Source organism: Anolis carolinensis, chromosome 3 (genome assembly GCF_035594765.1).
Source record: "Anolis carolinensis isolate JA03-04 chromosome 3, rAnoCar3.1.pri, whole genome shotgun sequence".
NCBI classification, from domain to species: Eukaryota; Metazoa; Chordata; class Lepidosauria; order Squamata; family Dactyloidae; genus Anolis; species Anolis carolinensis.
The window spans coordinates 263,076,570-263,102,362 of NC_085843.1; the positions used below are offsets into that span (position 1 = coordinate 263,076,570).

At 38.4% G+C, this 25,793-nt stretch overlaps 1 protein-coding gene across 9 annotated transcripts in view; it reads left to right on the top strand.

The window, feature by feature from the left end:
* Positions 1 to 25,793, top strand: part of schip1 (schwannomin interacting protein 1) — a 510,540-nt gene that overhangs the window by 451,080 nt on the left and 33,667 nt on the right. Inside the window, exon 1 of one of the 9 annotated variants that reach the window (XM_062976716.1) lies at positions 8,501 to 8,766. The exons of 6 other annotated variants lie outside the window; for them this stretch is intronic. In XM_062976716.1, coding sequence (XP_062832786.1) covers positions 8,737 to 8,766 — 30 coding nt within the window. In that variant the 5' untranslated portion in view covers positions 8,501 to 8,736. Of the gene's footprint in view, positions 1 to 8,500; positions 8,767 to 23,871; positions 24,336 to 25,793 lie in introns of those variants that run through there. 2 more of the 9 variants (XM_062976714.1, XM_062976717.1) reach the window with 2 other exon arrangements.

Sequence of the window (25,793 nt, forward strand, 5' to 3'; positions counted from 1 at the left end):
TTAAATCAGTGGAATGACTGAATCAATCTGGTGAATTTGCAGTGGTAGAAAATGAAAACTGAATTTTGTCCAGAGCTTGGATAACTTTCTATTTGTCAACCAACATTTTACTTAGTTGTCAAAGGATTTCATGGCCAGAATCTCTGGGTTGTTGTGCATTTTCTGGGCTGTATGGCCATATGCCAGAAGCATTCTCTCCTGATGTTTTGCCCACTCTTGTCTGTTGGAGGCCAGTGTGAATGTTGCAATTAATCACCTTGATTAGCATTAATAGCTTTGCAAGCTTCATTCCTGCCTGGGGGAATCCTTTGTTCTGAGGTGTTAGTTGCCCCTGATTGATTCATGTCTGTAATTCTTCTGTTTTCAGAGTGTTGTTATTTATTTACTGTCCTGATTTTAGAGTTTTTTTTAATACCGGTAGCCAGATTTTGTTCATTTTCATGGTTTCCTCCTTCCTGTTGAAATTGTCACCATGCTTGTGGATTTCAGTAGTTTCTCTGTGTAATCTGATGTGGTGGTCATTAGGGTGGTCCAGCATTTCTGTGTTCTCAAATATCCTGTGTCCAGGTTGGTTCATCAAGTGTTCTGCTATGGCTGATTTCTCTGGTTGAGTTAGTCTGCATTGCCTTTCATGTGCCTTGATTCATGTATGGGTAATGCTGTGTTTGGTGGTCCCTATGTAGACTTGTGCACAGCTGCATGGGATACGTAGACTCCTGCAGAGGAGAGAGGATCCCTCTTGTCCTTCGCTGACCATAGCATTTGTTGGATTTTCTTGGTGGGTCTGTAGATAGTTTGTAGGTTGTGTTTCTTCATCAGCTTTCCTATGCGGTCAGTGGTTCCCTTAAAAGGACGAAACCATGGAAATGAACAAAATCTGGCTAACAGTATTTAAAAAAACCTCTGAAATTAGAACAGTAAATAAAGAACAACACCCAGAAAACAGATGAATTCTAGACATGAATCAATCAGGGGCAACTACACCTCCGAACAAAGGATTCCCCCATGCAGGAGGAGGCCAGGCCTTGAAGCTGGCAAGGCCATTAATGCTAATCAAGGTGATTAATTACAACATTCACACTGGCCTCCAACAGGCAAGAGTTCTTTCTTCCAGCTTGTACTTTCCACAGATACATAAACCTCCCTTGCTTAGCTTTCCAGCATACCCCACAAGCTCAGATGATGCCTGCCATAGATGTGAGCAAAAGGTTTTGGAACATGGCCATACAGCCCAGAAAATGCACAACAACCCAGACCCTATTACTTTTGCTGGAAAAATAACTGATAGTCCTCAGTCATACCCATGACCATGAATCCTGATCTACTGCATGCCCTGGAGTTCAGTTTTTTAATCCTTAATAATGATCCTTCCTTTATGGGTAGGGCAAAAGAGCACTCTAAATGGAATATGGTGTTGTTTTTTTTAAAAAAAATGGTTTTAAAAATGGTTTATTCTAGCCATATTTCAGGAAGTGAATCCAGGCACGGAAAAAATACCCATGGGACGCATTCCTTGCGAAAGAAGGTGTGCTGTTAATCCAGGCTAATTACACTATATCCTGTACTAATTATACAGCTACGTATTTACAACTGCAATGCATTAGTTCCTGCTGCATGCATATAAAGAATAAAAGCTCTCCGTATTCATCCCTAAAATGAAAGTGCTGCTTATGTTCAGGGTATTAAATTGTTCTCCTTCCCCCACGTCTCTCCCTCTGCATATGTGTTCAGAGGGGTATTTTGTGAGAGGGGGAATTAATCTATTTTATTTAAATGGCCCAAGAGCTGCAGTGTCCTATCCATAATTAGGAACTGTCATGGTCCATGTATTCTTTCTTAATATTGCTTTGCCATGTTTGCTTTAACCACAGGATAACGTGATTCCATTAGCGCTGACCATATATGCTTCCAGTGAGACTTTTATTATACACATGGTCAGTTTTATTCATGGAATTTTACAGAAAGGAAGGGGTGGGGTTCCTCCATTTGCAACCCACCCATACATTCCTACTGTTTTCTTCATTCTTTTTCTTACACAAAACAAATCTGTAAATGAGGAAAAGGCAAAATAGCTCCATGGAGTAGCTGTTGGGAAGTATCCCATCAAAGCCATTGTTGTCATTGATTATTGGAGTGATGCTGATGAAATCTACATGGATTCTGCCTATTTCAAAGGGATGATATCCTCTCAATCCTGTACATTGTATAATCTGTGGCTGGATGAACAGGATTCTTTGCTCCATGCTAAATTATGGACAGAACAACATATATGCCTCTAGGTAAAATTGCATTACTTTATAAGTTGATAGATAATGAAGAAAGAGATGCAAACAATAGAGAATATGGACCCTTTTTGCATATAAAAGTATTGAAATACCTTTTTATTAGGATGTTTTGTATTTTTTTCCACCAAAGTTCCATTAGCATGGAAAACTTGGAAAGAACTCACAATGAACAATAGAAAGAACACCTTATCTGCTGAAGCACATGCAGTGCAAATTATCAGTCCTCCTGCTTCACAGCTTCTCACAAACTTCAGAACAAAGTCTAGAGAAAGGTTATCTCTCTGTGATGTTACATTTTTTCCATATTCCATTTTCATTATTTCCATATTCAGTTTTTGTGATGCTGGGGTGGATAACACAGTCCTCCTGGTGTATTTGGTTTGTATGTGTCCTCGACCCTAACTATCTTAGCCACTGCTGGGACTCAGCCCAACAAGTTGCCCGCCATTGTTCTAATATTGGTTGGACACCTTCAGAGGACCAGGGACTTATTTTGATCTCCAGGACTCTCTACAGCTCATATTAAGCAAGAAAAATAAAACATTGAACATAATATCACATATGAGAGACCTAGTGTGCTATAGTGGTTTGAGTGTAGGACTAGGACTCCTGTGAAACCAGTATTCAAAATGCCACTCAGCTATGGAAACCCACTAGGTAGCCTTGGCCAAGCCACAGTAACTCACATTGTTGCAATGAAGGCAATTATAAACTTCCTTTAAATAAATATTTCCAAGAAAACCCCATAATAAGGCACACAATGACAAAGCTTGTCATATACAATTGAACCTTGACTTAAGAGTATCCCAACTTAAGAGTATTTTGAGTTACAAGCTGTTCAGCCCAGTTTCACCTTGACATAAGAGCAGCATTTTGAGTTAAGAGCTAGAGCCAGAGGGAGCGCTAGTACAAGAAGGAGCACCGGCACAATAGTACGGGGTTTTAGGGCTTCAAGGGAGCAGCCTCCATGCCTCGTGCCTCCGTACCTCATGTTCTTGTCTGCTTTGAGGAACTTTGGATTAATTTATTTTGTGTGGTTTTTAGTGTGTTTGGCTTCATGTAGAGAGAGAACAAGAGAGGGAGGGAGACTAGAATGAGTACAGTATGAAGAAAATGGTGTTTCTGCCTCTTCACTTTATGCTTCCTTGCCACAAGTTCTACCATTTTAAAGTTGGTCTTTTGTTTTTATTGTTCCATGTGAATGTGCATTTATACATTATTTGTTATTTATAAAGTACATTTTCTTATTCAAAAACATGTAACAAAAATAGGGAGATTAGGGGGACCAGAACGAATTAATAGAATTTCAATGGGAAACTTTGCTTTGAGATAAGAGTGATTTGAGTTAAGAGCTTGATCACATAACAGGTTAAACTCTTAACTCAGGATATCACTGCACTTCAAATTTGGGTTTTGTTTGGTTTTGTTTTTAAGTTTCAAGAGCCAAGAGGTTGAGGACCATCCAACCTCCAAAAATGTTTCGAGTAGAGGCCTCCAGTTTCTTCTCCCTACTCAATGTTTAGGGGGCAAAATCCCTTTTTTATAAACAGTAGAAACAAATACAGTTTAGGGAGCAGATGCCACCCATGGGTCAAACTTCACCTACTCATCCTTTCATGTTATTCCCATTCTGCAATGTTTAGCTTTTGTTTCCATTGATTAAACATTTCCAGTCTTAGGAAAGTATAAACTACAGCTTCCCTTTAAACACAAATATCAACATTGCAAAACAGAGCGACAGATTTAATTTGTTAACCATAAATACAGAAACCTTTCCTGCTATTTATGCTTTTAACATGTCCAAGCGAAATGAGGTAATTTTTATGCCATTTTTCCTTTGACAGTTTTCATCCATGAAAAATACTCATTCGACATCTACTTAAGTTTTTAAGAAAAATTCATAGATATTGTTTAGCTCCTTTAAAAATGGTGCTTACATTCCATTCCCATTATTCTTTTACTTCCAGCTGCACTATGGAAATGCTATATAATGGACAGATTGGCACATTTGCGAAATTGACTAGGCAGCCATATCTTCAGCCTGTTTTTTATAGCCACATCTACTAATTTCAGGTACACATTATTGGAGTAGAATTGAAGATGCAAGTCAATTGATGGAGATAAGTATTGTTAAACCAGTATCATGCTGTCCTTTTTATTATTATTTTCCTTCAAATTGTCTATTGGCTATTTGAGAATGTTATTCCTTTGTTTAAGAGCAGGCTCCTTAGCAACCTTGAGTGGAGGACCCTTTAAACCAGTGGTTCTCAACTTGGGGTCCTCAAATGTTTTTGGCCTACAACTCCCAGAAATCCCAGCCAGTTTACCATCTCTTAGGGTTTCTGGGAGTTAAAGGCCAAAAACATCTGGGGACCCCAGGTTGAGAACCACTGCTTTAAACAGAGAAGGCCTTCTTGGTGTTCTTGCTCCTGGATTTGGAGCTCCTTCCGTAGAGATGCTGCTCTGAGAGAAATGGATTTGGTATATCTGATTGCCCTGTTGTATAACATATATGCTTGAATCCATTGTAAAGACAAAGTGTAGAGAAAGAGAATGGCAAAAGGGTCAGACAGAGCTGAATTTTGTTGCCCTTTCTCTTTAGTTTATACACAGATTATGTCATATGGAAACAGCATTATCGACACAAAGGAGATATGAAACTTGTGAAGGAACAATGTAAGATACAACAGGTATTATATTACGAGCGGAAAATGTTTATTATTTACTCAACTTTAAGGCGGATGTGTGGGAAGAGGTTTTATTTTGTGTGGGATATTAGTTTTGGGTGCGTTTACAGTCTATAATACGTTGTCTGTTGTTGTTTGAATGTTATAATGAACTCTTATAACTGTATTTTTTTTTAAATTAAGTAAGTAGAAAACTTAGACTGAAAATAGTGGATGACATGTAGAAATAGCAAGACTATATGTTTTAAGTTAAGTTACAGATATTAATATGCATTAAATGTCCGAAATAACTGGTTGATTAACTAATGTAGATATGCATGTATATATCAAAATTGTTGTTACTTGACTATATCTGCTATTACAGTAGAGTCTCACTAATCCAAGCCTCACTTATCCAAGCCTCTGGATAATCCAAACCATTTTTGTAGTCAATGTTTTCAATATATCATGATATTTTGGTGCTAAATTTGTAAATACAGTAATTACAACATAACATTACTGCGTATTGAACTACTTTTTCTGTCAAATTTGTTGTATAACATGAAGTTTTGGTGCTTAATTTGTAAAATCATAACCTAATTTGATGTTTAATAAGCTTTTCCTTAATCCTTCCTTATTATCCAAGATATTCACTTATCCAAGCTTCTGCTGGCCCGTTTAGCTTGGATAAGTGAGACTCTACTGTATTTGTTGTTCTGTTATATACCATAACGATAATAAACTGTTTACCAAAAAAAGCTTCACTGAATCCAAAAGATACTCAACAGTCTCAGTATAAGTTTGTGTCCAGAGTTGTCCACACCAACAAAACAAATCTGTATTAACCTCAATGCAGGGTTGTGGTAACACATGATGTACAGCCATTTTATTAGTGAATGTGGTTATCTTATACTTCAATGCTATTTTTAAAAATGCACTTCCTGCTCTGCAGTTTCCAGGAAAGCTCATTCTTTTGCTACTTGTGTCTTGGGGTAATGTGGTGCTGGTGGTGGTGGTACAAACAGCCCTTTGAAGGCAACCATAAGGCTGATGTGGTCATCAGTGAAAATAAGTTTTACACTATAGTATAAGGCAGTGGTTCACGATCTGTGGGTCCCCAGATGTTTTGGCCTACAGCTCCCAGAAAACCCAGCCAGTTTACCAGCTGTTAGAATTTCTGGGAGTTGAGGGCCAGAACATCTGGAGACCCACAGGTTGACAACCACTGGTATAAGGCATAGTAGTTGCTGGTTAGTCTATGTGCTTTACAATCAGTTAAGCATAGTATTTATTTCTATTTATTTATTTCCAGAATTTATACCCCGCCCTTCTCACCCGGGGGGACTCAGGGCGGCTTACACAGTTGGCAACATTTAATGCCAAGAACATAATAATAAAACAAAAACAGTACATATAATCAATTAAAACTATAAAAATACATCATTAAAATACATTATAAAAATTAAAACATATGTAAATTAGATCCATTTGTCTAAAAACCTCATGCTTCAGCCTTCAATCGGACCATGTCGACGTCATCATATTACTCGTTAAAAGCTTGTGCACACAGCCATGTTTTCACAGCCTTTCTGAAACCCAGAAGAGTTGGGGCTTGTCGGATATTTGTGGGGAGGGTGTTCCACAGCCGGGGAGCCACCTCCGAGAAGGCCCTGTCCCTCGTTCCCACCAGCCGCGCCTGCGAGGCAGGTGGGACTGAGAGCAGGGCCTCTCCAGATGATCTTAGGGATCTAGCTGGCTCATATGAGGAGATACGTTCGGATAAGTAAATTGGGCCAGAACCGTTTCATTTGCTTATAGTAAGTTTCATTTGCTTGTTTGTTTCTAAATATGACAGTTTTAAGTGTCTTCTCATCTATACAGATTTAGTCATACAACAGAAACGTCTCCAATATGCAATCCTTGTAGAATCCTAACCAATACTTTCTGAATTCAAGTGTCAATGCTAATCGGTGTGCACTTTCTATGTCTTCATCACTACTTTTGTAAGACAATTTCCTTTTCTAGAGAACAGAACTAAAATTGTTCCCTTTCATTAAAAAAATACATCAATATATAGTCAGCACCACACATTTGCTGGAGTTAGGGGTATATTCATCACAACCATTATTTGGTTGTTATAAATTTAGAAGGGCAAACTTTGTTGCTTTAAAGCAATTCAGATTCCAGAGAGAAGTATACACATGGAATAATTTCTATTCTCATCAAAGGATTGACAGGTCTCAGGACAACAGTGAAACCCCATAGACTTGCTGTGACTTCCTGGATCTCCAGCAATAAAAAAATCAGAGCTTTTTTTTCTCATTAGAAGAGAAGAAAATTTTTGCATGAAGTGGCATTAAAAACTAAGCACTTCATCTCAGTTGTTTCTCAACTGGTGACTGTTCTGCACAAAAGGTTGTGTATGTATGTTGTGAGTACAGAATGTCCATGGACCAGCCAGGAAGCTGAGCAGGAGGGGGACTGGGACAAAAGCTGGTGGGTGCATCCACTTAAGGACATTGTTCTAGTTGGAATAAAGGAGGGAGCGGAGTGCCAACATCATGACTCATAAACCTTCTTGCTGTACAAGTCTGGTAGAAGTAGTATGAGGCATGGAGATAAAGTTCCCTTGGGCTAGGAGTAAAACTTCTACTCATTCTTGCAGAAGTATAGAGCATTGAAACATCCCCTATGTGCTGTTTGTGCTGCAGGTTGGTCCACTTGGGATGTGAGTCCCGGGGGGCATGGTATTAACGTATGCATTGCTGGCTGCATTTTACCATCTGTCTAATTGCCCAAAATAGGGGTTTCCTGTAGTTTCTAGATTGCCATTTTATGTGTGTTGCTGGGTCTTGCCCAGATTCAGGATTAATTTGGAAGTAAACTGGCCAAGAAGCATTTCCACGCCTTCCGGCGCTTGCCTTGATGACATTATAGTATTGTGCTGTATAGTTTTAACAATAATGAAAAACACTTGGTCGAAGACAATACCAATTATGTTAGAAATTAGCAATCAAAACCTGGAGCACATATTTTGGATGTGGCTGGATAATTTTATATCTTTCCTGTTTATTAATAAAATGCTGGTGGTTCTGCTGAACACAAACATCATATGTATGTATTGTTTCTGAATATGGCAAGAGTCTTAATTAAAAGAATTTTCTGAATACATCATTTCACTCCGCATATATATATTTTTTATTCTACTTGATTTATTAAAATGCACTGGTTCCTTTAAAGTTCTTAGAGCTGCAGTGATTTTGCTAACAGTGCTCACATATGGTCTTGTGTGCACTGTTAGCAAAATCACTGCAGGGAGAATAATGCTAGCAGTTCAAGGCAGTGTATTGATTTATCCTTTTTGCATTCCCTTTTCTCTTTAATGAGGACTAGCATGTTTCCACATCAGTTAGCCGCCTTCATAAAGCACCAGAAGGTCACACCAGCCCCACACTGATCTTTCTCTTTGTGTGTACAATATAATTGGCTGATTGTGTTAGTGATGAGTGAGGCTCCCCTCCCCGTTCTCCCAGAGCGGTCTTGGCTACATGTTATTAAACCTCTGCGAGTTCCCTGAGGAGAGCAGCTCGGCTCCGCTCCGCTCTAGCAAAGGCAGTGCCATTGCGCAGGTTGAAACAGCAGAAACAGCATCCATTTTAATCTGCGGGAAGCCTCTTGCCTTACAAGGGCGTTCTCTTCTCCTTCAGATGCTGTAAAATTGTAACTGTGCAGCTTCTGCATACATTCTTGGCTCTTGGTATCAGCTTTCTGTATGATGCACTGAGATGGTACACCAGGAAAACTGCTCGTATCAGGTAAGAATTAAAGCTCTTTTGCCGTAATCAGCATCATCCCTCTCCGAAGAGAAGAGGGAAACAGGCCTGCTTTTTTCCCCAATGCAGCAGGTTGCTTCTTTTCAGGTTTGCAAAATTGGGTCACCTTTCTAAATAACAGGATTTCTGGGCTGTATTCTGTTGGTGTTCTCTTTTCAATGCAGCTATTATGGGCACAGTGTGCAGAGCAAGGGAATAATCTTTACTTTGATTTAAGATTGTCGGGTCTTCTAAGCACCTATTGCTCTGTGTGTGTGTGTGTGTGTGTTTGTGTGTATGTGTGTTTGTGTGTGTGTGAGAGAGAGAGAGAGAGTGAGAGAAAGAGAGTGAGAGTGTGTGTGTGTTTGATGGGAAAGGAAAACAAGCTCCAAATACTAAAACTGAACTCTTCTGTATGTTGGGATAGATGATTATATTTATGAGGTAGAGGAGGAGAGTGCTTAGTGAACTGATTACAATATATAATATTTGAATACTAAATTCCACTAATTTTCAGTTCTCAAAGCCATCAGTCAATGTAGGTTGTGTTGTGATGAGAGGTGGGAATTTACATGCATGAAGCACAGACCACCATATCCCTCCCTTCCATCATTTGTGTCCCTGCTCAGTATTCATATTGTGTGTGTTTTTAGGGGCAACCAAATTCAGCACATTTGGTATTATATTTGGAAAAAATGCATGTTTGCTAAAAGATGTTTCGGTTTAAATAGACCCATTTCAAATGCTTCTCATTTGACTTGTGTCCATAAATATTTCCATAAACAACATACAAGGTGTATAGGTTGCAAGTTTTTTGGGGGGGCTGGGTTGAAAAACAGCATTCTACCATTTTTCATGTTTGTACACTGTTGTAGAAAAACTGTTCCGTCTCAATGAGTATTTTCAATCTTAAATTAGTCCGACAGGGTGGGACTTAAAGTGATTTTAATACACGTGATTTACCATATTTACTGTTAAAAGATGATGCCACACAGAACTCAGAATACAGCATTACTATCTTTTCTTTCTTGGAATATATTTAGAATTGAATACTTATCTTAAGATCAACTCCACATTTGTGCGTATATGTTGCAATCTTCTCCATCTTTATTTTATTCTTGGATATCAGTCAGTAGCATTTATGCAAAGAGGCCAAATAGGCTGTTTGTTCAGAGAAATGTTCAAGTGTACATGGGTAAAAGGAGAATCAAAGACTGGGGAAAAGTTGTTATAGGGTCAGATCTATTTGCTGAGAAGTTACTATATATACATTTGATTTTAGGTGGAAAAGGAAAAAATATGTTGAGATTTGGAAGTAATATAAGATCTGAGCAACCATTGGTTTTACTTTCCTTTTTTCATTCAAACAACAGTTTGTCTCTTATTTTTGTCTTCCTGATTATATTTATCTGGTTTGAGGATTAATGAATATTGTAGCTTACTAGTCACTTTGTAAATAACCCTACTGTGGTTTGATACTTCTTGGCATTTTAATAAACCGCCTAGATGCTGGCTCACAAAGAATGCTTTGACAGCCACATTTTGTAATCTGGTAGGGGTTAAGGGTCGCCTATTGTTTCCTTTGAAATGGAAGTCAGTTCTCTGGGAAGTGTGATTTAGAGAAGGTACACTGAACACCATCTAGAGCGGATGGTAATATTGGGAAAGACAGCTTTGTGACACATCTGTGCTTTTCATCTTTGTGTGTCCCTCACACAGCCTCACCTTGATATAAAGTCAGTGTGCTCGCAAATTAGCATGCACATCTTTGTAAACAACAAAAGTTACATTTTTTGAAAGAGAGACCAAGAGTTACATTTTTGAAAGAGAGACTCAGAGAGAGAAAGGAGACAAAATACTGTGCAAGGATGATGACATGGTTCACAGAAAAACAAAAACACAAAGACAACAAGCTTGGATCATCTTTTTTAATCCCTCTGTGATGGGAAATCGAGGATTTTAGACTCAAGCTGGAAGCTATAAATGATTAGATTTCAGGAGGCCAGGAAGGAGGGGTGGCTTCTCTCTCTGGGGGAAGGGAAAATGTCAAGAGCTGCTCCTCACATTGGTGCCATCTGTGGCTAAGTAATAAATGCCTTGTTTGCATCATACAGTAAGCTAGATGAGGCCCTTTTAATTGCACTTCATAGAGGAGCCTCTATCTTCTGTTAAAGGATAATGCTCTCTACCATTTATGGATAGTGGAATGTTAGGCTCCTTTTCAGCTTTCATCGAGAAACAACGCCGGGTGATGGTTACGCCTGGGCCACTTTTGCACATCACTTTAAGCTGTGATGGTTTATTAAATCGTATGAACAGGAGTACCACACATTTCCTTTGATGCTTCTCTTTATGCAACTGTGTAAACAGCTCAGTGTTGACAGTGGGTTATTACAGCCAGTCCTCCTCATTCACTGAGGTTAGGGGCACAGGTTTCCAGTAAAAGTGAAAAACCGCAAATAAAGAAATTGCTATTTTTTTTTACCAGACAGAACACCTCTCTATGAATGTCTTGGTCCTTCAACATGATTGTATGGTCATGTCAGCTTCCTAGAGAGATGCTCTTTCTAAAATCTCTTGGTCCTCCAGCATGACTGGAGGAGATTGACCATAGAATAGAAAGGGCTAGATTCACAGGCCAAATCTGCAGATGTGGAGGTGACAACCATATGACTGAGACTATGACATGGAGCAAGGGATTCAGGTTGTAGGAAAAAAAAGATTCCACATAAACATTAGAGAGGAAGAACTGTTTGACAGTATACTGCATCAGAGTTTGACAATGTCCCCTTCTTTGAGGGGCGGGTTTAAGCTGAGGCTGGATGGCCATCTGTCAGGGATGCTTTGATCGTGCTTTTCCTGTATGGCAGCGGGTTGGACTGGATAGCTCTTGTGGTCTCTTGCGACTCTATGAATCTATGATTTTATTTATTATTTTATCTATTACTCACTTTATCAACCTCTACTGTGGTCGTCTTCTGTTACTACTACCTCCCAATTTACTAAGTATTGTCACCTTTTCTAATGAGGATAAGAGGTATACAGGTGGTTAAGAGATGTAACATCTTTTGAAATATTGAAGCCATGCCAGGTAGAGACAGGTTTTTTTCCCTGTTGTGAAATAATAGAAATGTTTTGGGGGGGAAATAAGTGCATTTTAGCATTTTTACAGAATAGCTAGGAGCCCCCAGTGACACAACGGGTTAAACCGCTGAGCTGCTGAACTTGCTGACCAAAAGGTTAGCGGTTTGAATCCGGGGAGTGGGATGAGCTCCCGCTGTTAGCCCCAGCTTCTGCCAACCTAGTAGTTCAAAAACATGCAAGTGTGAGTAGATCAATAGGTACCGTCCGGCGGGAAGGTAATGGCGCTCCAAAAGTCATGCTGGCCACATGACCTTGGAGGTGTCTATGGACAATGTTGGCTCTTCAGCTTAGAAATTGAGATGAAGAGCAACCCCCAGAGTTGCACATGACTAGACTTCATGTCAGGGGGAAATCTTTACTTTTACTTTTACAGAATGGCTACTGCAACACAATTTTGTTTGAATTAAAAAGATCATATATGGAATACTGACAGTACATTTATTCTGACAAGAATTAAAAATTGAATTTTCTTTTTGAAAATGGTGTACTTTTTGTTACAAACGGATCTCCAAGATCCTGAGCAGAAACAAACCTTTTTAATCTTGCTATTTTAATAGAAGCAGGGTAAAAGCAAGAAAAATGCAAGAAACTATCAACCTGAGTGAGACATGGTATTGTTTAGTCATTCATTCCCATAAGATGAAGTCAGAAAAGAAAGCCAACTCCAGGAATAGCTTAATATTGTCTTTCAGAAGCCTTTCTGTTACTTACAGTAGTTTTTAGAAACAACTTTGAAGGAATAAATAAATGAACACTTTTGTCTTATTAATTATTATAAAAGACAATATTCCATGATCTATTTTTCAACAGGGGAGGGGATAAAAATAATACTTTTTCTTGATGTCTATTTCTTTGGAAAGCATTAAAATTGTAAAAAAAAAAAAAATCTGTTGTCATTTTTTTCAGACCACCACATCTTAAGCAGGGTTAAATCAGGATCTATTATTCCGTTATAAATTGTGATTTATGATGACAGTTCAGTGAAAGAAAGGCAGTTCAGATGGGATAGGAAGCAAAGAATATACTTACTTGTTTTTTTTAGAGCAAGCTTTCAAAAGCTGGGGCATATTTTGTATGTGTAAGAGCAAGTTATTGTGTGCGTGAGAGTAATATAATGAGCAATATAATTTGTGCGTGAGAGAGGCAGACAAACAAGCCTAGCCAACCAACATTAGTGTGCAAGTACAGCTTAAAATGAGGGTTCCTTATGTGCCATCACAAATTAATTATCCCATGTATTGAACAAAACTGGCAGCATTCTTTGCTCTGTTTAGTATTTGTTCTTGTAGTCCTAAGACTTGATTGAATGTATACATTTTCAGGATATAAAAGTATCGAACTCCTAGTTACTTAATACATTGGCCCAAGTGGGAGGAAACCTGTTTATACTAATCTAAAATTGTGAACAAAAATATCCATAAAAACTGTCATAGCTTAAAGCAAACTTCATCAGCCTGGTACCTTGCAACTGTGGTGAACTACAATTCCCAACACACTCAAACCATGCTGTGATGGGAGTTGAGGCCCAACATTTGGGAAGGACTAGTCTAGTGGTACACACAAGTGGACTTCATCAAGGAATGGGATGTGGGTGGAAAATGTGATGTGGATACAGAAGCTATGTGGATACATAGCAGGGCACATTTTTCTCCTTCCCACAGTTATCTTGACAATTTAGTCATCCAGGACAGGGTTTATGAGCAACATTCATAACAATGGTCCTCTGAATGTATTTGAGTCTTGCTTCTCTGTCTTAATGTAACTTAATACAATGATTCCCAGGTGGTTTTCTAGACAGCAATAGACCAAGACCTGTTCAGCTTCAGCAAAATTGCTGTATCATGTGTCTTCGGAATGTCCCTTAGGACAGTTGACTTATATGGGATGAACTAAAGCACGTTGAACTGGATCATGGATCTGTCTAGACATACATCCTGTTTCCAGACACATATCTCTTGGGAGTCCACAAGCAGGACATGATGGAAACCTCCTTCCCCTGGTTGTGTGTGTGCAACCCAGCCCCAGACAGTATTATACATTGCCTCTGAAGCTGCCATTCCATTTTAATTGAAAGCTGTCCTGTCCTCGGGTGTGCTTAATCCCCTTTTAAAGCCATCTAAACCAGCTGCCATCACTGTATCATATGGCGGTGAATTCTGTAAGATGATTATGGCATATGTGAAGAAGCGCTTTCTTTTGTTTACTTTGAACCTAGTAGATTAATTGTAACAGCCAGCTCCTAATTTTCTCATGGTTTCTTAACACTTTCTATAATGACAGTTACATTGTCCCATCAGCTCTTTTTCCTCCTTTTTTCTCCAAAATGAAAAAGCCTCCAATATTTCTCCTTTATTTAAATGTTAGCTTCCCCCCCCCCAAAAAAAAAACTACATGGCTTGCCTTGTTTTTTAGTTCTGAAGTATCTTTTTCTGTTACCTAGGCTGTATAGAATATGCCAAATGTAGTACCACAAGACATAGTAGACCATAAACATAGTGTTAATGTGTGTAATGTGCCAGGAAACTATTATCTCAGTTCAGCCCACTGTTGATGGACTGGACTTTGCGGATATATTCCAATTTCTCCTTTCAATCTTCTTTTATAGTACTGTTGTCGTGGTAGTTGTTCTTGTGACTGTTGATGGTCCTAGACTGCTGTTCTGACACCTGAAATGGGATGCCCAGGACAACTAAAGTGTTCTCCAACTGGTTTTAGTATTTTCCTATTCCTCATGTTTGATTTATGTCCATTTATCCTCTGGCACAAAAATTGGCCTGCTTGCCAAGTGTAGAGTTCTGAAAGGCTCACTGAAGAAGATGGCTTATATCACATTAGAGGATGATCAAGTGAAAGTACCTCTAATATTATAGTGATTAGGTCCTATGATAATATTTTCTAAGTAGATTTGTCAGCAGAACTGGCATCTAGGTTTGTAGCAAGATCTTGTACTGCAGGAGGCAAGATCTTTACCTGGGCTCTTCACTCCATGTATCCAATGAAATAAACATCTATAAAAGCTTATGCTACCAACTTCTTTCTCTCAGTTAGTCTCAAAGGTGCTGCAAGATTCCTTCAGCAAAGTTTTGTTGTTGTTGTTGTTGTTGTGTACCTTCAAGTTATTTCTCATTTATGCTAACGCTAAGTTAAACCTATGTGGGTTTTCTTAACAAGATTTGTTCAGAGGTGAATTGCCTTTGACTTTTTGTGAGACTGAGAGACTATGGCTTGGTCAGGTTTTCTCAGAGGTTTTTGTACAAGACCTTGAAGCTGTTTGAAGCACTGATCTCCAAGACAAGGCTGCAAATCCTGGGAGCCAGGCACTAGGTGGCCCAATTCTCCACTGAGATAACCCAAGTTGGGATTTGGAGAATATGTACTGTGGTCATAGACAAGTTTTACTTCTCCCACCATACTTTGTGCAATCTGCACATTTTTCCTCTACACACACATATCTTTCCATCATAATGATAGTGATTTACTAGTTTAAATTAATGGGTGTGAGCTGCACCATATCAAATTATACAGGAGCACTGGACCATGAATGTTGACAAACTATGACATCTAAACTCACCATCCGGCTTTACATCTGTATGACCATGATCTTTAGCGTTGTCTTCTTTAGAACAGTCCTCTAAGTCAAGCCAGCTACTATAACCTTAATGGATTTATCTTAGGGGTTTTCCCCCTAAAGGGATTCCTTAGTGCCAAATTATTACAAAAAGCTATTGATTGTAAGAAGACAAATGATGCAATCTAGTTAGAAGTCATACGGACACAAAAAGAAGACTAAGCTGTAGCTTTTAACTCTAATAACTAATTTACTTTAGAAAACTAAAAGTATACATGATTTCAAAATCTCTTTTCTTTTAACACATTATTTTCATCCTTTGGTTGATCAGTCGTGATGAATACACAAGATTAGATCGTACTAGAATTATTACCTCCATAGTTTAATTAATGCAGTGTAACTACATCAGCTGGTCTTATACTTAAAAGCACAGATTGCAATCCCCATATAATAATCAGTATTAAATGAGCTCATATATGAGATCACCCACTTTCTGACTATAATGTCAAAGCTAGTAAGAAGTAATGGTGCTTTGTTTATTGCCTGGATGCACCATCCATTTGAAGTCTGGTTTTGTTGGCTTGACACTATGAATTGTATGCTTTGTATTTGTCCTTGAAACATGCCATTTGCATGACATTACAGGGATCCGAGTGCTTGATATTTTAGATGTAAACTTCAAATATATATACCTGCTAAAGACTTTATTTCAAATTGTTTTCCCAGACATCTCTATATTCTAAAGGCTAGAATTTACATATCTGCATTTTCTAATTGACCTGACAAAGTGTTCCAGACAGAAAATACATTCATTAATTGGCAGCTCTAGTGAGAAAAAAATTGGTTTCCTTTCATCAAAAGGATATTATTGTTAAGATGTAGGCACTTACCAATGCGTTTAATATTTGGGAAATTTCTAAATCTCAATTCGGGCCCAGCCTACTTGAGGCTCACACGGCCAAAGATTTTGAGCTTCAAGATTTTTTTAGTACAACCTCAGCACAACCTTGTTTTAAGGACAACCTCAATGGCCTAAGGCCCAGGGATGATTAATGATAGCGATAAATGCTTTTATTTATTATGCTTATTTTCTATGGTTTATGTAAAGTGTTTATGCAGTGTATTAGTTATTGTTTATTTGCTTGGGTTGGGGGCTGATGTTGTGCTCTTGTATTATGAATTTTTTGTTTTTAACCATTTGTTTACTGCTTTGAGTCCCACCTATGGGAGAAAAGTGGGGGGATAATAATAATAATAATAATAATAATAATAATAATAATAATAATAATAATAATAATTCTGTTCTAGAAAAATATTTACTCCATTCTTAGCTTCCATCATAATGTTTTAGATATCAGCCTAAAGATTTAACATGGATATCTGCCAAAGGTTGTTGAATGGATTGTAAGGAAAGGGTATGGAGAAGGCAAACTCCACATCAACAGTTTCCTACTGAAAAGATAGATCTTCCAAATGTGAATACACATGTGTACATATATCTTCACGCACTCCCAAATCATATTAAGACAAATGATTTATTGTGTCTTCAGTGGGTCCTTGGTATCCTTGGGGTTTCAGTTCCAAGGCCCTCTGTGGATACCAAAATCCATGGATGCTCAAGTTCCATGATATACAAAGGCATAGTAAAATGGTGTTCCTTATGCAGAATGGCAAGGTTTGCTTTTTAGAATTTTTTAGCATATTTTCAAGCTATGGATGGTTGAATCTGTAGGTACAGAGGGCATTCAATGCGGCACAATATTGGATCTTACTTTTTGTGGACAATCCATGTTTCAGATGCGCTGAATGCAGGGGCAGTCCAAGCACAAGGCGAACTAGGTACTTGCCTGTGGCGCCATCGTCCCGGGGGGCAGTTGAGACCCTTGGGAGGATGGCACCACCCCCCACCTCCTTCTCCTTCGGGCCTTCCGGCACCCACGCTGGGCCTTCCGGCCGGCACAGACCCACCTTTGGGGCCTTCAGAGATTGTGAGGTCTGTGGGAACTTGGAAGCTAGGTAAGTGGGGTTTATATATCTGTAGAAGGTCCAGCGTGGGAGAAAGAACTCTTCTTTGAAGCAGGTGTGAATTTTGTAATTAATCACATTGATTAGCATTTAATGGCCCTGTGACTTCAAGGCCTGGCTTCTTCTTGCCTGGGATAATTTTTTTTGGGAGGTATTAAACATGATGTTTTGGTGCTTAATTTGTAAAATCTTGATGTAATTTGATGTTTAATAGGCTTTTCCTTAATCCCTCCTTATTATCCAATATTTTTGCTTATCCAACGCTTTTATTTTTCAGTGATTGGTTTTGGGGGGGGGGGGGGCAAAATTCTGTTCTCCTACACTGGAAAATTACCTAGGGCCTGCCCTGGCTGAATGTGTGAAATTAAAGTGCCCTTTAAAGTGGCTCGTAGCATTTTGGACATACAGTGTACAAGAAATGTTATCAGGGAAGATTAGAAAGAAAAAAACCTAAGTTGGATTATATTTATACATTCCAGGCCAGTAGCAGAGGTCTGAAAAAAGATAACGGTTTCATGGTATACAAAGTATATTAAGACACGGGTCCTTACAACTGCTTATGTAACAAAAGGAATCCCATCAAAAAAGGCTTTGACCCCAAAGAAACTGATTTTTGATAAGCAAATTTATGGCTTTCACTCATCAATACTAACCGGCCACTTTAAGGAATACTACAAGCCAATTGAAAGACCTAAATCACCTCATTCCGCTCTCCGAAGATTTATTTCCAGGGTCATGATTTGCATCTTTCTTCATCCTGTTACATTGTGTGTAATTACACTTAAAAACATGTGGCTTTAATATCACTCTGTCAGAGTATATGAAAAAGTGGGTTAATATCCAAGGGAACTCATGCTAAAATAGAAGTCACTCTTAAAGATGCTTCTAGATTGCTTCCCGCAGCTATTTCTTTGAAAGATTTAGTGAGACTGAGAGACAGAAGTGTACACATTTTTTTAAAAGTTAATGCTTTGTGAATTGATTCAAAGAGTGAGATTCAGAAACAGAGGGATTAATATTGTAAAATATATAAAAGTAAAGAGGTTTTGTGTCATATGCTTCTTTTCAGACTGAAAGAATGCTCACATCCAGCCATCTAAGGCTGGTTTAGGCTGCTACCTTTCTGTAGTTGACATTATATAACACAGTATACACAGCAGTTAAGGGAAAAGTGGTATGAAGAATCAGGACACTCAGTGATCTAGCAGGCATGCTTGTTTTTTAAATATAAGTACAATTCTGAACACATTTGAGAAATGACTGCTTTCTCCCTATATGCTCCACACATGTAGTCTGTTTCACTGTGCCATTCTATACTGTACATACATGGTTGCCTGGAGGACTTTGGCAGCATCAACCAACCTGACAAAGATGAAATCTCAGCTAATGGAAATCCAAGCTGTTGACAAATCAAGTGATGAAAGACTAAAGTTGTGTCTGTGTTTGTATGTGTACATATGTGTGAACTTATACAACCCATAGTACAATTACTGTATTTCCATGATTCTAAGATGCCACTGAGTGTAAGAGACCCCCAATGGTGCAGCGGATTAAACTGCTGAGCTGCTGAACCTGCTGACTGAAAGTTTGGCAGTTCGAATCTGGAGAGCAGAGTGAGCACTCGCTGTTAGCCTTAGCTTCTGCCAAACTAGCAGTTTGAAAACATGCACATGTGAGTAGATAAATAGGTACCACTCCGGCGAGAAGGTAACAGCACTCCATGTGGTCATGCTAGCCACATGACCTTGGAGGTGTCTATGGACAACGCTGGCTCTTTGGCTTAGAAATGGAGATGAGCACTAACCCCTAGAGTCAGACATGACTAGACTTGTCAGGGGGAAAAACCTTTACCTTTTCCTTTACTATTGATTGTAAGACGCACACTAATTTCGTATAACCATCACCAAGAAAAATACATAAGACACACCTGTGATTCTGAGACAACCCAATTTTTAGAGATATTTATATAGGGAAAAGGTGTGTCTTAAAATCAAAGAAATATAGTATATTCTTTCCATTCTTCGCACGATGAATGCTATGCTATGATGTGCACATATATGGCTTGTTTTACCATTGGTGCTGTTTTCCATTTTCTTTCAAAGGCCCTTATTGTACCTGCTGTATTCAGTATTCTTTTGTAGTTGCATGAGATAGCCATCATGTCCTTATTGAATTGTCAACTGTACACACATGAAAAATGAATTCATTTGTAATGCAGGCATATTTAATTGTGACTCATTTTTCACTCCCACAAAGACACGCAAAAGGTTTGATTCTCAGTCACGTTGCCATTATATGCAGCAAAGGGGGATTTGTAATCTTTTTTTAAAGTGTGAATGATGTTGTATGAGCAATTTCTAATTCCTAGCTTAATAAAAGTTGCAACATATTTTATAAAGCAGCTGCGTAGTAAAGGAAAGGCTTTTTTTCTTTTGTTCCACTGATAATTGGCTTTTAGGTAGAAGTCAGTGTTATCATGGAAAGAGCAGAAAAAAGAATTAATTTTAGCAACACGAGGAAATGACATGCAGAGTCAGCTGTGAGGATGAGAGCCATAAAAAAGTAAAGCATATTAACATAATTTCTATGTGCAGAAAAGTAATTACATAGAAGCCTACTAGGACAGTAATTAAATTTAGATAGCCTTACATAATTCACATCTTCTTTTAAATTATTTTATAAGTATAAGTATTTTCTGTGTATTTTACAGGAAATTGTAAAAGCAGCTATATTGATAATTGGGTATGTAACATCAGTTATTGTTTCATAGTATTGTGTATCAAAATACTCCTCCTTCATTCTTATTCCTCTTGAAATCTAATGCACTTCTGAAACACACACATATATTAATAGTGTCAAAATTTTAAGTGCTTTTGTGTGGGAGAAGGTGAAATTTGCAAACAGCCTTGGGAAGTTTTATTATGGTTGTCATATTAGAGTCAAAGATGGGACAGAAAGGGAACATAGATGTCTCATCTTATTACCGATCTAGAAATACTCATGCGATTCTAGGTTGTAGAATTGCCAATACCTCCTCCTATAGAATCTTAAAGGAGGAAATTCCAAATATACAAGGTTTGACAGCTTCTTCCCAATAATTATTATTCCTTGCTCACCTTTGCAGTGTGAACGGCCATGATTAAGAAGTTCATCACATGCAAGTGTCCTGTCCCCCCTCCCGTTTCCACACACTTCTAAAACAGTTCATGGATGAAGTACCACAAAGCCCATCACATGATGAAGACAGACTTCCAGCTGTCATCTGTGATGTTTAATCAGTGAACTATCTCAAAAGTGTGGAAAAACGGGGAAGAATGGGTGTTCTTAAGAACAGAACCTTTGGTCTCCTCTAGAGTAATGGGATTGAGGGGGAAAGGAGCCCAGAGGTTGTGTCTGTCTTAAGAGCAGTGCTTTAGGTCTCCTTTAAACGGATGGTTGAGGTGGGAGGAGGTGATCCTGTGTGATGGGAGTAAGTAAATTCTTTGTCCTCTTTAAACTTTAAAGACGAAATTCCATGCAAAGAAGATAATTTCCTCTGCTTTCCTCTGTTTTCTCCAGCTCCGTCTCATGAAATCCTAAGTGTATGTCAGTAACATTAGGAAACAATGACTGCATCCAGCTGTTATAATAAACCATAGATACCATAACAAAAATGTGCATTGGTGAGCTTCTATGTAGCTATCAAAAGGAATTTGGAGGCTTTAAATTCATTTTTTATTAACTTCAGTCTACCATTCATTTTGGATGCCTTAAGAGCTGTCCAGCAGTGGAATATACTGTCTTTGGGTGTGGTGAAATCTCCTTCCCTCACAGCCATATTAGACCATGCAGGGAACCATATGTGCCAAAGATTCATCTTGGACAAATTCACATTACAAAAAATAAATACACCATGGTTTATTGTGGAATCTTCAGGCTGCCTCTGAAGCTGTTCCTAGATAAGTCTTGAAAAGTGAACAGGAGCAGAAAGACTGAATTCCCCTACTGCAGCCATATTGTTATTCCACATTAATCTTCTACAACTCTAGAAATATATGCTCTGGTCATAAGTACAAAACAGTAACCAGACTTAACCCAATCTGTTTGAGCAGTCTGTTTGCAGTCAGACAAATCTATTGGAAGCTTACATCAGGATGTGAGTGGAATAACACACTAGTGCTCATGGTCCCCAGCAACTGGTTTGGAGAGATGTGTGGATAGGGATGTCTTCAGTTGGACTATCAACTGATGGTAGCTCCATGAATTGCATGGATTTTCCTAGAGAATGAATAGTCAGAGATGGTTTTGCCAATTCTCAAATATAGCCTACAATATACGGCATTCAGCAATGGCTTCCCATTCAAATAATAACTAGATCTGACCCTGCTTATCTTCCAAGATCCAACAGAAACTGGTGTCTTTTGAGCCTTGGAGATCTATATTGTCTGTGATATTGGAAGTAATCTATATCCACTATATTTATGGACAGGCTTAATCTTCATGAATTGTCTAATTCCCATTTAAAGCTGCTCAGATTGCACTGATGTATTGATTTTGTAAAAAGGAGCTTCGTTGTCAGAGGTTTGACTGTAGTTTTAATATGTTTTGCATATGCTGACGGTTTATTATTTTATTATAGATATTCTGGATCACCTGATTTGGGGTAACAAGGGCACCAAATGATCAAAGTACAACAGTAAATAAATGCCCTACACCCATTGCCTTTTCCCTTGAGGAGACCCTATTATAGTTTGGATCTTTAACCTGATAACATCACTTATTCTGTGTCATTTTGGGGTCTCGTCATGGCATTTAACATGAAATTTCATCTAACTTCTGAAAGGGTTTAAGATATAATCTTCCATTTTCACTACTGTTTGGAAATATTTTGGGGGATTTGAAGTTCCTGGTATATAAAACTGACCTGAATAGCCGTGACAGAAAAATTGATGTGTAGACTTAATATAGCTAAACATAATGCTAAAATTTCTAATGTTTAGAAATTATAATGAGATTTTATTTCATACGCAAATGGAGATATATAGTGAAATCTTCCCACAGATGATAGGGGAAAGGCCAAACCTATTTTTATTATCAAAACCATGTAGAAAATCTCCAAACTGCCAGGACATTCCACTCATATTTTTACCTGAAAAATAAAAGGGAAGAGTAGCTTTTAAAATAAATTGGGTTCTGCTAACAATAAAACTTAATGTCTCATTTTCTTCTGCCTTGTTTTTTTTTTTAATTCTGAATTCTGTGTCATTTACAAGTATAGGGAGAGAGAAAGAGTTATTCACTACTGAAATATTTTGCCACCATTATGAGACATTTAGTTATTCTGAGTAAGTTCATAAAGCGAAAAAATGTTAGTGAGATGTGTCTATAAGCATCATACTCAAGAGAGCATGTCTGTAAGAGTAGTGTTTATGCAAAGATGAGTCTGCACATTGGAGTGATGTTGGGCAAACTATATAACTCCCTACTTGCTTTGAACTTTTTACTTAGGCAAAGCAGTATTATCACAAAGATCTGCCAATCAGATTTTTTTAAAAGAAGGAAACCAAACAGTTGGAGACTTTTAAAATCTCACAGTAGTCTTAGCAAGCACAATCGAAAGTTGCATTCTTTAGAAGGCAACATTGGAAGGTGCCCTAAGTCTCTGTTGTGCTGAGCCCTCAAGTCATTCTCATTTTATGGCAACCCCAAGATGGGATTCCCTTGGCAAGATTTATTTGGAGTGGGTTTGCTTTTGCTTTTCCTTGACTGAGCAGGGATTCAAACAAAGGTCTCCAGAATCATAATCCAGTGCTCAAACCATTATTTCTCAGTCTAACCCAGTGTTTCCAGTTCTGACAGGTGGAAGTTGTCACTGGCCACAGGCAGGACTCTTTTACTTCCCCAGCTACCTGAAATCTGTTTAACTAGGATTGTCCAGAGACATGAGACATTTGTGCATGCAAAGGATGTGCACTACAACTGAGCTAAAGTTCCTGCTACTAAATATACTTCTGAATGTGAACTGGGAAGGCAGCCTTGTCCATTCCGCCCTCCTACTTCTTTCATGAAGGTTGGGGTGGAGGTAGTTCCATATGCTGCTTTGAATCTCATGGAATTGCCTGGCATTTGAGTGATTTGAATGAAGATGTGGCAGTTGATATAAACTCATAGCTCCTTTTATTCATTGTTATTTATGGCTATAGCGCATGTAGCCTTAACTTCTTTTCTATTTTGAAAATAGCAGGGTTGTGTGTGAGCGTGTGTATTCCCTCTCCCCCTGCTCTGTGCAGCCTGTTAGGAGGTTGTCCATCTATTTTTATCCTGTACTTCCAGCGGCCGGAGGAAGATTGTTGCTCTCCTTGTGTAACTGGAAAGGAAGCGCAATCGTCTGGCTGCAGCTCAAAGGCAAGCCTTTACTTTATTAGGGAAAAAAGAAGCATACTTTGCAGTGGATTGTAACAGCAAAGTTCAGAGGTAGGTGATAGCAGCTGGTGAGAAGATCAATTTCCTGACAGGTCCAAGTGTCAGTGAAGAGGAAACCTCTAACTGCACAGCATGGAAGCTGTTCTCTCATCACTCGGGAAGGAAACACACACTGGGACATTCATCTGAATGAAGAAGAAGGCTAAGGTTGCCTGCCTGACTTTACGTTGCCACCTCCCACTGCACTTTCCAGAATAAGCCATGAGAAAAGAAACTTGGAGCATGGGATAACAAGTGATAGCTGGAGGAGGAGAAAGTGACTGCTTGGTTTCTTTGGGTCTTTAAGAGTTAAAGAATGCATTTGGACAGTGATGGAATGGATGACATCATGGCTGAAGTATCCAGATTGGATATGGAAGGGAATTATAAAAAGGTAAGGGACAGAAAGGGCTCTTTTGTCTTGGAACAATCACTCCGGTTTTGCAGAAAGGAAAGAAATCAAAGCCATGCAGTTAACACCACACACACACAAAAGGCATTCATAAAACATCCTTGAGGCTACAAAACACTGCCTTGTATTTTGGATCACAATAGTCTCATTTTATTTTGATACATAGTGACATTTGTTGTCATGATCAACATTTTCACCAACTTTTTGTTAAATTCTGGACCAGAGTACTGCAGTCAGAGTGCCTTTTGTTATGCTATATAAAACATTTTAGCTGTCAGCAACATTATACATTGATTAAAATCAGCTGCTAAAAATATATTCATATGGATGCTGTCAGTTCGGCAATTCCTGTAATGCAGTAAAATGCTTAATTTTGATAAATGTTTGGAGACGTGTGTGACAGACTTTTTCTTTTCCCTTATTTCTCCAGAAGCCTGTTTAGTAGAAACCTTTGAAATAGAACAGAACAAGGAGTTTGCCAGAATGTGGAGTGTTTATGTAAACTGCTGCATTGGCATGTCTTTAAAAAGCATGCCAGCTGTGATATGGAACTTTAAATATAGTAATTGTCTATGTCTGGTAATAACAGACATACTTAAAAATAACTTCAGTTGCATGGTTGAGGCCTTGACGTCAAAAAACAAGTACATGCACGTCCCTATCTTCAGAGTGCCAAAACATCATGCTGTTTGTGTGTTTCTTCTGAGCAATACTTGTTGCCTGAAAATATGTTCAAAGATTGTTATATGTATTCACTGAATATTCACGTTGCCTCATACATCTGTGTTTGATCTTGACTAAATGGAAAGTTAATGATTTTCAAATGGATAGCTGTTTTACTCAGATCCAGTGGTCTTTTGGCACCTTAAAGGCTAAGGGCTCATTCACACTATATGGTTAGATCACTATGATTCCATATTTACTGACATGGCTCCATTAAGTAGAATCCTGAGTTCATAGTTTGTAGGGTTTTTTTTCTGGATGAGAATTCTAAACAATCCTAAATTGCAAATCCCAGGATTCAATAAGATGTTTCCTTGGTGGTGGAAGTTGAATTATAGTACCATTATTATGTAGTGTAAAAGGGCCATGACATATTTAGCAATGAGCTTCAACTATTTTTAATGAATGTTCTGGCTTAATACCCAAGAGGGCTTTCCAGATTTGTTAGACTGCAACTTTCTTGGATATGTTGGCTATGGCAGATGTGAATGGCAATCCCATAACATCAGGGAGGTTACAAGGCTGATTTTCTCTGTCTTAGTACAGCTTTCCCCAAGCTCATGCTTTTCAGATGTTTTGCTTTGACATAGATACCTCACTGCTTATCTTAGTGGTAAGGTTAATAAGATCTGGCTTATCTAGGACATATTGATAATGTTATCCAAGGGTTGTGGAATCATTCATGGGATTTGGCTATGGCTGTAGTTTCCATGCAGA